We start from the raw sequence: 14,226 nt of genomic DNA, 5'->3' as shown, positions 1-14,226 counted from the left end.
ACAGTCAAAAGAAGGGGCTATGCATTATTAGTTTATTCTCTTATTTTTGGCCCTTCAGTTTATATATCAAACAAGTTGACAAGTTTCTGGAACCAGTGTGCAGGTGTAGTCCATCTAGATATGCCGCACAGTCTGCACAGTGTCCCAAAAATGCTCAGATTAGTTTCAAACCTAATGAGGATCAGGCATAAGTTGCTTTATGATTTATAAGGCTCTAGGCAAAATTTATTTTTGAAGTCCATTAAGAGAGTGTAGTAGATTTATTTAGGTTTCCATATTTAAAAATTTTTTATATTATTGTAACAGATAGTAAAACAAAGAATAAAGCAATAAAAATATTACAATAGTTTTATAATGAATTAGAAAATTAGATAGGTGTATAGAAATTTTCCTACAAAACTGTTCTCCTGCTTTTAGCAACGTTGCATTAATCAATTACAGGAAAAAACTCCAGTTCTGCAGCAATATCTCTTTCAATACACAAAATTGAAAGTGAAAGAAAGAAAGTCTCTCTACACATTGTTGATCAAGATAGATTTTGATCAATTTTAACTTTGAAAATGATCTTTCTTCAGATGAATGGATACTGGTATAATTATTTCTTTTGTTTTCTTACATAAAATGTAAAATTACGAAAAAATTATATTTTTCTTTCCTTTCTGACTTTTGGATAATATAAAACTTCAATTTTTCAAAAAAACAAGCCAGTAATGACTATAAAATCTTTAAAAAGCAGAGTTTAAAAAGGTATAAAAAAGAAAATAATCTGCAGAGAAAAAAATTTTTATTTACATCATTACTAACAAGCTTCCCAAATGCATTTCGCCTATGGCCTCTTCAGTGGGGCTTACAGCACAAAATCTACGTTCAAACAGTCAACTCATTGAAGAGCCACTTATACAGTTAACAAAAAACTCCCAGCATGCCGCTGTTAACATTCCGGTATTTAAATTAACATTATTGTTTTGCATAATTATAGCGAAGTGTTCTTTTACCTTTCGCTTTACAATATTTTTTTCCTTAAAAATTATTTTTAATTTATTAATATTAATCTGACAATTATTACTATTACAATGTTGGAAGACAGGAGAATTACTCATTTTCAACCTTACGGCAGCCAAATGTTCCGACAGTCTGATCCTTAATCTTCGTTTTGTTTCACCGACGTAAAACTTTTTAAACTCTGTTTTTTAAAGATTTTATAGTCATTATTGGCTTGTTTTTTTGAAAAATTGAAGTTTTATATTATCCAAAAGTCAGAAAGGAAAGAAAAATATAATTTTTTCGTAATTTTACATTTTATGTAAGAAAACAAAAGAAGAAATTTTCTGACTCCATTGAATTTTTATAACTTTTTTGGTGGTATAATTATATTTTCAATAATTACCAATTTGATGATTTAAATACTAAATTATACTACCAAATTTGTGAGGCCCTAGGCATTGCTTTTTTCCCTTTATGTAGGCCATCTCTGGTGTAAGGACCCAAGGAAGCACCAGGAAGTCAATTTGGAATGTCCCTTGAACCAGTTACCTGTGCATTATTTAACCCATACTTGCCATTCTTACTCCTTCTCTGCCCACCAAGATACTAAAACAAATTTCTTTCCACCTTCCAATTATTTATCCTTTTGCAGCTACCATCCATTTTAATCATTTTCAATCGGTGATATACTTCCCATCCTTCTCTTTCCCACTGCGCTGCCTGATCCGCTCTCACCATCCAGCATCAACGATCTACAACAGCAAGTCAGAATGGAATCACATTAAACTACTTCAAGACTCACCATGATTCATTGTCGGCCTTCTTCACCACACAAAGCTACACACCTGTTGGAGATTGTGTGGTGAATCTTATCTTCATCTTCCGTTATTACACTATTTCATCTATTCTCGGTAAGGTTTTCCAGTATTCCCTTTTCGTTTTTTCCCCCATGCATTTAGTAATTATATTTTTGGCTTTTCCCTCAGCTGGCTGGTGGAGTTTTTCCAGGTTTCCTCCACCTCTTTTCTCTCCTAATGGGGACCAGCTGCCCCTTTAACTTTACAGACCTCCCAGAAGGCTGTAGCTAATACCAGTAGTAGTATTTAGCCCCTTCAAAATTCTCTATTTCAAATTTGCTGGAAATCTTTATCGCTGGATTCTTCACTGTGGCCTCTCTACTTCAACCACTTTGAAACATCCAAAAATTCATTAGGTTAGGTGGTGCTGGGTTGCAAACTGCAACTATCCTGTCTACCTTTCCCTTCTTCTTGATCATCAAAAATATGGGTAAGTTAGCAAAGCAGTACATAGAACATACCATACAGAATAAAACCAAAACATAACAAATAAAACGTAAAATTATGAGCCTTCACAATGGACTAGTATCTATGATCCCTACAAGCCCATTTAGGGACACTAACCCCAAAACACTTCAATATATAACATTCTTGGCCTCTTTGTGCTCCCTGAGCAGTAGGGGGCCTAAAAACACAAATAAGAAAAAAGTTACCTGTGCATTATGTGGAGTGATATTGTTCTGCTGAAACAATCATCTCCACCAGGAAATAGATGGAATATAAAGTTGAACAAAGATGGTCAGTAGTGATGTTCTGTAATGGGAACCTGTCAAGACAACTCTGTTTTAAGGGCTTGTTTGGAAATACACTACTGGCCATTAAAATTGCCACACCAGGAGGGAATGCAAAAAACAGAATGATATTTATTAGACACATACATTATAGTGGGAAGAACAAATAATTAAATTTGTTCGTCCCACTATTGAAATTTGGAGGTATAGATCTTGAGAAATCAATACCCAGAATAGTCACCTTTGGCAGCAATAACAACACTTATCTGCCTGGACATGGAGTCGAACAGAGATTGGATGGCATGTATGAGTACAACAGTAGAAAATTTGTTTTAGTATCTTGGTGGGCAGAGGATTAAGAATGGCAAGTATGGGTTAAATAATACACAGGTAACTGGTTCAAGGGACATTCCAAATTGACTTCCTGGTGCTTCCTTGGGTCCTTACACCAGAGATGGCCCTACATAAAGGGAAAAAAGCAATGCCTAGGGCCTCACAAATTTGGTAGTATAATTTAATATTTAAATCATCAAATTGGTAATTATTGAAAATATAATTATACCAGTATCCATTCATCTGAAGAAAGATCATTTTCAAAGTTAAAATTGATCAAAATCTATCTTGATCAACAATGTGTAGAGAGACTTTCTTTCTTTCACTTTCAATTTTGTGTATTGAAAGAGATATTGCTGCAGAACTGGAGTTTTTTCCTGTAATTGATTAATGCAACATTGCTAAAAGCAGGAGAACAGTTTTGTAGGAAAATTTCTGTACACCTATCTAATTTTCTAATTCATTATAAAACTATTGTACACATTTTTATTGCTTTATTCTTTGTTTTACTATCTGTTACAATAATATAAAAATTTTTTAAATATGGAAACCTAAATAAATCTACTACACTCTCTTAATGGACTTNTGTAGGAAAATTTCTGTACACCTATCTAATTTTCTAATTCATTATAAAACTATTGTACACATTTTTATTGCTTTATTCTTTGTTTTACTATCTGTTACAATAATATAAAAATTTTTTAAATATGGAAACCTAAATAAATCTACTACACTCTCTTAATGGGCTTCAAAATTAAATTTTGCCTAGAGCCTTATAAATCATAAAGCAACTTCTGCCTGATCCTCATTAGATTTGAAACTAATCTGAGAATTTTTGGGACACTGTGCAGACTGTGTGGCATATCTAGATGGACTACACCAGAACACTGGTTCCAGAAACTTGTCAACTTGGAATTTCCTTCCTTGGAATAGCAATATTTGGTACTCAAATATATTTTTTTTTGACTTTATTAGGCCAAAATCATTCTATATGAAAAGAATTTGTTTTACACAACAGAGTTTCTGTTTAACATGATATTTTAAAATATTCTTCAGTATTTATCTATAACAAACAAAATGCCATAACAATTTTAATTTACATGTATTTCCACACATTTTCTCACAATTATAACATTTAAACAAATTGCAATATTTTGATATCTTGCCATGACTGGCAAGATATCAAAATATTTTTGGAGGCATCCCAAGAATGGCAAAATTTGCAGCTACATCACTGATAATTAGTGAAATCTATCTTTTAATTTTTAATTCTAAATAAGTTAATTCCAAAAAAACAAAATACCTTTAATTATGTTATATCATTTCTAACTAGAGTATACAATAATTTTGCAATCATAGTGATGATTAGGTAAATAGGCAGAGTAGGACTGGAATTCAGTCAAGAAAGAGGGAGACAGTCTCCAAAACAAAAGTGATAAATAGGCCTGTAATCAATGCAGGTTGTAAAACTAATTATCCAGTGGTGATAAAACTAAAAGGGTCTTTTAGTTTTAAACTAAGTAATCCTTTCAGTTTCACCTCTTCCAAGAAGTTGGTATCACATTTCTTACTACTTGAACAATTAAGAATGTTTTTGTGTTTGCATAGCTACCAAAGATTTGCTTGGTATATCCATGAAGTATTCTTGTTATAATCGTGAGAAAATGTGTGGAAATACATGTAAATTAAAATTGTTATGGCATTTTGTTTGTTATAGCTCTGAACTCATTATAACTCAGTTCAATTGTATATAAATCTAAATTNAATATCTTATTGTTTTTATTTTATTTTTTACTTAAAAGAACAAATTAAATGTTTTTCTTTTTAACTTTTCTAACTTTATAATATTGAGATATTTTTATAATCCAAATATACATTAATTCTTATGCATAACATCAATATATTCTATCTGATGTCATTCAAATTTTATTATTTTTATTATTCTAATTTTTAAATTTAATTTTCATATAATGCATTTGAAATCAAAGTACTTTTTAAAAATTTGTTTTTCCTTTTTATAAAGTTTCAATCACTCATATAACAGGTATATGAAATTAATCAAAGAAATAAAAATTTATATCTTTTTGTACGTAATAATAAAGATATTTTGTACATCATAACATTGATAATTATAATTAGAAGCATACATACTCGAGCTAATACTGTTGAGTTGCATTCCATTAATGCTTCCATTAAACTAAGAAAATGCAAACTAACCATTTCTGCCAACTGTAATTATAAAAAATATAAAAAATTATTCATAAGTATGGATATTTTATTTATTATTTTTAAAGTATTCTTCAATCATGCATTGCAAACCAAACCTGAAAATTTCCTTCCTAAATAGGTAGCATTTAAAAATATCAATACTTTGTGTAGTAAATGTACAGTACAACTGGTTTTAATTAATCGTTTTTATAGGATTCTACAATAAATTCTAACTTACCACTTTTGAATGGCATATCAGTTGAAGAATTCCAGGAGTGACTTTGGCCCAAAAATCTGTCAAACTTAATGAATACATCTGATTTTGTTCACTTCCAGGAGGATTGAGAAATATCATATGTTCACAATACATTGTCCATAACTGAAATTTAAATTATTTTAAATTATACTATATGTCTAATGCATTTTACTTGAAAGCATTTAGACTTACTTGGCACAAAATAAATGCATGGAAGAGAGAAGACATGTGAAGCACTGATGCCTAAATAATATAACAATTTTAAGTTAACAATATAATATAATAACAATTTGTCTAACAGAAACATAAAATTACCTTGGATTGTTCAGCAAATCCTGCAAGTATAACTTGAATATGCTCGGCAATATGTCCATTGGCTTCCATTGGTACGGGTTGACAGAGAAAACTTGCTACATTTTGTAGCAGTGCACTGTGCATAAGAGCTCCAAGTAGTAACCATGATAGAAGACGAATGTGTGCAACGCAATCTATGAATTCTTTAGGACTAAATTTATAGAAGTTATTGACTCATTAAGATGAATAACTAAATAATAACTATTTATATCATAATTTGTTTTAATTTTTAAACTTTACCCTTGCTGGACAAGTGATGGAGGGTGGTAAAGCCATGGTAAATATTTTCCGATTGCACGATTGTCTCGTCCATTGCCCTTACTTATTTCGATAGCAAGATACTGAGCCACTCCAGATTTTAACTGACCTCCTAGAGTTTCTTCATTTAAATGATTGGAAGTTCCATGAAAATTGCTCTGATTTGTAAAGACAAAATATTTAAAAATTGAAATTAAAAAATATTATATATATGAATAATTGTACTAACCTTGAGCTTTGTAAGAGCATGAACATCTGCAACAAACTCCAAAGCATCATTCAAATGCTGACGCATGCATTCACTTAGTCCAGTACTATGCTGCAATATATTAAATTTACCTCTTTCAAAATTCTTTGTTTAGTTACAAATAACATATAATGGTCAATTTAGGTAATTACATGTATTATTACTGATAGATTATTATTTAATTTTGTCTGAAAAGTTGTCCTCAGTTTGATTTGTCATAGTGATAGTGAAAGACTAAGATACAAGTTTTCATTTCCACAACATCCAAGCTGAACATCATATGCTACATTGCCAAACTTACTCAGAAAACATTAATGTGTTTGCAGCTGGATATTCTTAGCAAAAAAATAGCCAAAACAACTATAAAAAAACATCAAAGTAGCCAAATTTTTAAAATTGTAATTTAAAAGTATACAGGAAAGTAAGAGTTGTACAAAAAAGCATACTTAGGAGGAAAAAAAAAAAAAAAAAAAAAAAAAAAACTATTTTTAAATACAATATATCTGTGTCTGGCATTGAATAGACACAATATCTGTGTCTATTCAATGCCATTAATAAGAGCTTTTCTGCATCCCTTTTTCAGAAGGTGTGGACAAAGCTTTAGACTTCATTACTGATATCCCCAATGGAACAATTTTATTTACATTCATTTGAAAGACATAGATGTTGCAAAGTCATTTGAGATGCACTGAACAATGAACAACAGAGATAATGAATTCTCATTATCTCTGTTTCTATAAAACATTATCATTGTTTCTACAAAATGCTGGAATCCAGTGGCTACATGACAAGTAGTAAAGGCAGATGACTGGTTTGCCACTCTGGAGACCTAAGTTTGAATCCATATCAGAAAGTTTATGGATGAGTTAATCTTGATATGTCCAGTCTCATCCTGATTGTGAGTTTGGCTGAAACCATGATGAACAGAATTAAATGGATTTACAGTACTTGAGGGAAGAAAGAGTTAAATAAAAAAACAATGAAATCCTTATCCTTCAGCTATCTGCTTTTTTAAAAAGTATATTTTTCATAAAGTTGAGATAAGGTCAAAATTTTCTGTTTATTAACTTTAACTTTGACTAATTAACTGGAGTTATGGTTGGATCTCATAATGAATTAACAAGGAGTAAATTACATTAGCATCTATTTATTATTAATGTAACTGGGAAAACATGGCCATTTATCTGGAGTGTCCAATTAGCTAAGGTTGACAATATATACAAGTTTAGAATTTGTTAAACTGATGGCTTTTTATTTATGTATTTATAAGTTACTTTGAAACTAAAACGTAAGTATTGAAACTAAAAGATAAATAAGTAATTAAAATTTTAAAATTAAAATACAGTTTTTTTATATGAAGAAATTGTTAATTTTCTTCATTAATAAAGTTGGGCTGATAAATACTATTTTGATTTTTTGAATATCAATACTGAATTTTAATTATAAAATTTATAAATTTGAAGAAATAAATGTTTTTTAACTTACTATGTTTTGCATATCTGAAGAAATGTTATCAACAATAACATTTGGAACAAGTACTCCTCCTGCATCTTGTAAAATAAGCTGCAGTAGTAAATAAATAAAATTATAACTGTTCTAAATTTATATTATTAACATGAATTATTTTATTTACCTGAAGAAGAATTAAAAGGTTTTCATCAGGAATAGTAGATTTGAACTTCAATGTTTGTACTAGTTCGAAAACTATTGTGCGTGCCAAAGTCTGCTTATCACGTTCCTGAAATGTTTATATTAGATTAAAACTTAATAATATCTATGTTAATATGTTTATATCAAATAAACTTTTACTCTTGCAAGGTTGCGATTACAGAGTTGAACTATATCCAGCAAGTCAGTATAATGTAGTGAAGAATACTGAATAGCATGGCAAAGAATCTTTGATAACGGATCTAGGATAGACTATAAAATGTGATTTATATTACTATTTCAAATATAATTGATTGTTAAGTTTATCTTAAATGAAACTTTGCTTATTTACTTTGCAACTATTTATAATTGGCATTTTCAATATAGATTTGGTAATACATATCGCAGGAGTTAAATCACAGGATCCAATTGGTAATATGAGCAATAATTTTCGTAGAAAGATCTCATACTGTGGCAAAAAAACACTCCAAGGTAAGATGTTGCTCTCAACAGGTAGACAATTCAAATATATGTCTATATTAATCAAGATAAAAGAGACCGTGTCATATGAGAGATGTTTTCTTTCATTTAAACTCTGCAATTAAAAAATTTTTATGTTCTTAATAAATTTTGAAAATTCCATTCAAATGAATACAAGTCCAATATAATGCAAATCACATGTCTATGTTCAATTTTTCTTTTTGTAATTTTGTCATGTTTTTTCTATTGAAATATAGAATTATTTGAATATTCTATTTTGCATTATATTGAGACTTTGCTATAATTTACAACTTTACCTCAAATAAAAATAATAATGGAGAAACTTGATTTAGTTCAGCAAAATCTGCTAGAGCAGCTGCAATTGTTTTGAAGAATTCAACATCTGAAATAAAATTCTTAAACTATTAATTTGATTCAATAAAGTTTTAAATGATTGTTTTAGAACATTCTACAAATTAAAATATAATCAAATAAATTTACCAAATTGTGACTGGAATATTTGTACAAATATATCATTTGGTGCTAATTGGTGCAGAGTACAACGTAGAAATTGTCTAGCTACACTGACTGCACTTCCAGGTAGGTGTGTGTTGCTGTTAAGAAAAAATAAATTTAACAAAAATCGAAAAGTTTTTTTATAACGATATAAGTACCTTATGACTAACCTTTCAGTCTGCCATGTGTACAATGAACCAGACGCAATTCTGAAGAATATTTGTTGTTAATTTTTTAATTTTATTAAACAGCATTTTTTAAAATTATAATTAAACTACCTCACAACGGCTTTTAGCATCTCTGGGAGTAGCGGTGCAGCTAATGCTGGTTCTCGATGTACAAATGTAGATAGAATGATGATGCATAGCCCGAGTTCTTCATCACTGTATTCTTCTAATAGTCCTCCACAATCGTTACATCTGTCAAGAATCTTCTCCTCAGGATAACGTCCACTAGAAGGTTGACTTGTACTTGAACGTTTGGATGAATATCCCATAGTTCCAACATTTGCACAGTCAGTTTTTCTCCGTCTTAATAATTTATCATTAATGTTACAAAAGTAATAAAAAATTATTATTATTATATTTATTTACCTAGAAATCCCTGGATGAATATCACCTCTCTGCGTTTCTACATTGCTATGTCCAGTTTTCCTTTGCTTTCGTTGACGATAATGTAATCTTCCTTTGGTATCGTCAGAAACTATTTTAATAGAGAAAAGTTTCTTAAAATTTTATTTATATGACTTTTTACAATAAATTAAATTGCTTACTCCTATCTTCAGCTATAAGAGTGGATCCTTCATTTGTTTTACCTTCAATGCTATCTTGTTTGCTAAAACATGGAAATGGTACATGTATTTCACCAAATTTAAACTTATCATCATCAGATATTTCTTTAGATTCTTTTGTTAAACCCAAAATATGAGTATTATGGTCATGTTTCTCAACAGTTTCATTTTCTATAGATTCCATTTTATTCAAATGATGCAAAATGTCATATTTTGTATTCTCAATTTTCATATCTAATTGATTTGTTTGTGTCTCTTTCAAGTTGCTACCCATTTTTAAATCTGCATTAGCATCTCTTTGGACTTGAGTTTCTATTTCATCATTTATAACTTGTGCTTTATCATCTAGCAATATAGATACAGAGTTTATTTGTTTATCATCATCTGATTTAACTAAAGTTATTGATAATTTTTTCTTTAATAAAATATTATTCTCAACAGATGAATCTACAGTATCAATACTAATCCCAACAGTATTTTCAGCTTCCTTTTTATCAATTGTTTTGTCATCAATATTTCCAGATTTATCTTCAGTATCAACAGATTTAGATACATCTACTGCTTCAGTTGGTTCTGACTGATCATCCATTTCATTTTCTTTCTTGACTGTACCTACTGGAAGAAGTCTTTCAGGAATTGGCACATCCAAATTTTGAGGTTTTGGTGGTTGTAATGATATCAACTCAGGTAAGGTACTCAAACTTGAATCAGGAGATATTTGAGTTTCCTCTGCAGCAGAAGTTTCTAAACTAATAGATTCATCAGAATGTTTAGGTTCATCCAGTTCATTAATGTTCTGAACATTAGATTCCTTTGTAAAACCAATAGGTAACAAACGTTCTAAGGTAGGCCTAGGCATAAATGACTGAAGAGCAATTGGTGAATGGAAATTTATTTTCCAAGGTTTGGCTGTTGTTGTTGTTGGTTGAATATTTTTCTTTACATCTTCATTTAACATTTGATTAGCTTGAGAAATGGATTCTTTATATGATTCTCGAGAAAGTTTTCTTGTAAGAGCTCTGGAATTAACATTTGAGTCATTTGGAGTTGTTGTTGAGATCTTTTCTTTACTTGAAAAACATTGCTCTCTTCTATTGAAATTTTCATCACTCAAATTAGATTTATTTTCTTGTTTACTTGTGAGATCTTTGGTTTGTACTTTTTTGTCAGTTAATTTTTCACTTAATTCCTGTACTAAATCTTTGTTTTCATCAGTTAAAATACATTTTGGTTTGGAGTGTAGTGAAATGATATCTTTATCCTCTTTCTCTTTAACAGCTGCAGAAGTTTCCATTATATTGTCATTGTGATGAGACGAAATATCAGAAATTTGTTGACTTTTTAAAATTTCATATCTATTTTCATGCACAGAATCAGATGAAATATCAACTTTTACAACTGGTTGATGATCATTCTTTGAACCAATATCTAGAATTTTACTATTAGATTTTTCATCCTCAGCATCTAATTTTTGATTGATATTTTCTTTTTTATCAACTGAATCTTTTTCCATATGCTCATGCAATGATTTTTCAATAATTTGTGGTTCATTAATACTTTTATGATTTTCTTCAAAAAGACCTTTATTAACATACAGTAGTTTACTTTGGGAGAGATCCAAAAGATTTGCTTTAGTGGCTTCCTTCTTTTCTTCCCCTTTGTCTACAATTACTTGTGTTTCAGCAGATAATTCAACAAGTGGATCTAAAATAGTTACTTTTTCTGAAACGGATGTTTTTTCAGATACCAATTTAACAGTAGCTTGTTCTGTTAGTTGTTCACTTGGAATGACTTTAAATTCACAGCATTCCATAACTTTCTTTGTATCCGAAGTTTCAGACTTTGGACTCTCTGGTATTGCTTCTAATTCTGGTTCCATATCTTCGCCATCACTAGAACAACTTGTATCTAAGGGTTTCAATATCTTCCATTGTTGACGATCAGATTTATCATTAGTGAACTTTTGATTATCTTTATCAAATTCATTTTCTTCAACATCGGATCCTCCTAATTTAAAATAATAAGCTTGAGAGCCAACTACTGAAACTTTGCTTTCATCGGCTGTTAAAGAGGATTCGAAAGGAGGCGAACCTCTTTCTTGGATATTCTCTAAATCAAATGTAGTGCTAAGATCTAGAATATTTTTAGAAAAATTAACATTAATGTATTTAAATTACGCATGAGATTTTTATTTATGAATGTGTTACCTCGTGATCTGGAATGAACTGGACTAAAAATCGGTTCAATAATATTTTTACACTGATGCTGATGAGAATTCAAAGTATTCAGAATAATATGTATTAATATTTCAATTTGTTTTGATTGAGGGGGTAAAGTATAATTATACTGTAATAAAAAAAATTATGAAATAAAAAAATATAAAATTATTAGTAATACAATTTTAAACAACATACCTTATACATAATAACCATAACAGCTAATAACCATGACTGACGAATATATGAATGAAGAAGCCACAGAGAATAATTTGGAGGTTGTGGCTCATGAGAATATCTTTGTGGAGAAGGACAATATATTAATACTGGCAGACATATCTGTAGAAGAACTGTTCCCATTTTAAAATTAAAATCTAAAACCTATAAAAGAAATAAATTAAATTAATACAACATTTTTATTCAAAGCTCTATGATCAACAATTATTACTACTACTACATATAAAATTTATATCTTATTGTTTTTATTTTATTTTTTACTTAAAAGAACAAATTAAATGTTTTTCTTTTTAACTTTTCTAACTTTATAATATTGAGATATTTTTATAATCCAAATATACATTAATTCTTATGCATAACATCAATATATTCTATCTCTAATTATAGGTAATTTTTTCTAATACTAGTATTTATAATATTTAACCACCATATAAACACCCACACATATATAACCATCAAGTTTTGTCAGTTGAATCTTTGTATAATGAGAGGTCACGACAGACTGTTTTAATGGAAATAGTACTAATGGAACCATTCTGTTTCAGAACTTTTGAGAGAGCCAAATTAATATTTATTCTTTTATAGATCTAAATCAATTTATTTCATTAGTTTTCTTCATTAATAAATTAGTTTTGTGTCCCTAAGAAAATCAATTATTCTATCAATTATGATATTTATATTGTTAAATATTAAAACTTTATTTCTATCAGATGAGAGATTTCAAACTGTTGATCTTAAAGAAAGTAACTCAATATTCTATAGTTGAAACAAACAAACTTATCTATACTAAAAGATTTTGATAACATTAAATGATGATAAATGATCTCTGCCATTAAATCTTAGAAACACTTAACACTATGATTTAATGAGGTTAATTTGGAATTTAAACAATAAGAAGTGAATGAGCAACTGCTAAATCAAAATGAGTAATTTTCAAAAAGTTAGAAATTTAAATCCACTTTACAACAATTTTAGTTTCCATCTTTAATGTTAATAAAACAATTTGTATTTGATTAATACGCAATATCTTAAAATTGGATGTCTTCTGCAATTCCTCATTACTTTTAATTATTTTATTATAATTCAGTTTTGATAGAAATAAAACTTCATCCATAAAAATGAAAACTCATTTTTGTTTTTATTATTAGTATTAATAATAAATTTTTGTAGGTTTAGAAAAAAAAAAGACCATTTATTCAAAAAGATGTAAATTATTCATTGTTACTTAACAAACTTAAAAATCAAAAAATTAATTTTAAAATAAATTTATAATTATTTAAGAAATAAGTAATTGGATAATTGGAAAGTAACTTTAGTTTCTAAATATAAAAAATAATAATAATTTTTCTGTTTATTTATTGTATGTCTAGATAAATAATCTACGATGATATAATGGCTACCAAACCTTAAAAACCTTTAATATGCAGTCTTTTTATTAAATCTTCTAATGCTAAGATTTAATAAAACGACTGCATATTGAAGGTTTTTAAGATTTGGTTGTTTGTAAATGGTTAGAGAAGAATATAATGGCTATTCACTTGTTTACATTTATTCAAAGATTAAACAAAAAAAATAAATGATACACTTTTATATAACTGCTTATAATTTAAATATTTAAATAAAGTCAAACGTTTAAAATATAAAAATTAAAGTAACGTTTGATAATTTTTCATTCATTTGACTAAGTGATTGATATTAAATATAAATTTATCCAATAATGATTGTACTTAGGAGAGATGACTGATAATATTCAATTTTTCTTAAAATTTTGCCAAATTTTCTATTACAAAAGATGTTTAAATGTCTTTAAAAGGACAACAAATACAAGATTGTTGCATGTTGATTGCTGCAAATAATAATAGTACATAATCTTAAAACATTTTAAAACAAATAAACTTTCAATTATAAAGAGGAATTTTTATTTTTCAATCTATTATTTCTAGTAAGCTTTTAATATAAATTTTACTTTAAATTTCCCTTATTTTATGATCACAACATTATGAATATAACTTTATATAATTGCATTATTCCAAATACTGTATTATTTGACAGACATTTTATGTAAATTTAGCATAATATCAGATTTTTTCTACTTAATAAATAAAATAAACT

General features: G+C 28.5%; 1 protein-coding gene across 1 annotated transcript in view; it reads right to left on the bottom strand.

The window, feature by feature from the left end:
* The window catches only part of LOC111618786 (protein unc-79 homolog), a 125,065-nt gene that overhangs the window by 8,630 nt on the left and 102,209 nt on the right, over positions 1-14,226 (bottom strand). The window contains exons 34-52 of the mRNA XM_023360355.1: positions 12,076-12,256; positions 11,869-12,007; positions 9,644-11,794; positions 9,465-9,573; positions 9,150-9,401; positions 9,042-9,080; positions 8,857-8,969; positions 8,673-8,758; positions 8,228-8,470; positions 8,038-8,148; positions 7,862-7,966; positions 7,714-7,791; positions 6,211-6,300; positions 5,964-6,139; positions 5,685-5,874; positions 5,562-5,612; positions 5,352-5,492; positions 5,230-5,244; positions 5,057-5,134 (exon numbers count right to left, since the gene is read on the bottom strand). Of these exons, the coding sequence (XP_023216123.1) occupies positions 5,057-5,134; positions 5,230-5,244; positions 5,352-5,492; positions 5,562-5,612; positions 5,685-5,874; positions 5,964-6,139; positions 6,211-6,300; positions 7,714-7,791; positions 7,862-7,966; positions 8,038-8,148; positions 8,228-8,470; positions 8,673-8,758; positions 8,857-8,969; positions 9,042-9,080; positions 9,150-9,401; positions 9,465-9,573; positions 9,644-11,794; positions 11,869-12,007; positions 12,076-12,256 (4,348 nt within the window). The remainder of the gene's footprint in view (positions 1-5,056; positions 5,135-5,229; positions 5,245-5,351; positions 5,493-5,561; positions 5,613-5,684; positions 5,875-5,963; positions 6,140-6,210; positions 6,301-7,713; positions 7,792-7,861; positions 7,967-8,037; positions 8,149-8,227; positions 8,471-8,672; positions 8,759-8,856; positions 8,970-9,041; positions 9,081-9,149; positions 9,402-9,464; positions 9,574-9,643; positions 11,795-11,868; positions 12,008-12,075; positions 12,257-14,226) is intronic.

Source organism: Centruroides sculpturatus, unplaced genomic scaffold (genome assembly GCF_000671375.1).
Source record: "Centruroides sculpturatus isolate CEXI.00-Female unplaced genomic scaffold, Cexi_2.0 scaffold13, whole genome shotgun sequence".
Lineage (NCBI taxonomy): Eukaryota > Metazoa > Arthropoda > Arachnida > Scorpiones > Buthidae > Centruroides > Centruroides sculpturatus.
This window is presented reverse-complemented; position numbering and strand designations above follow the sequence as displayed.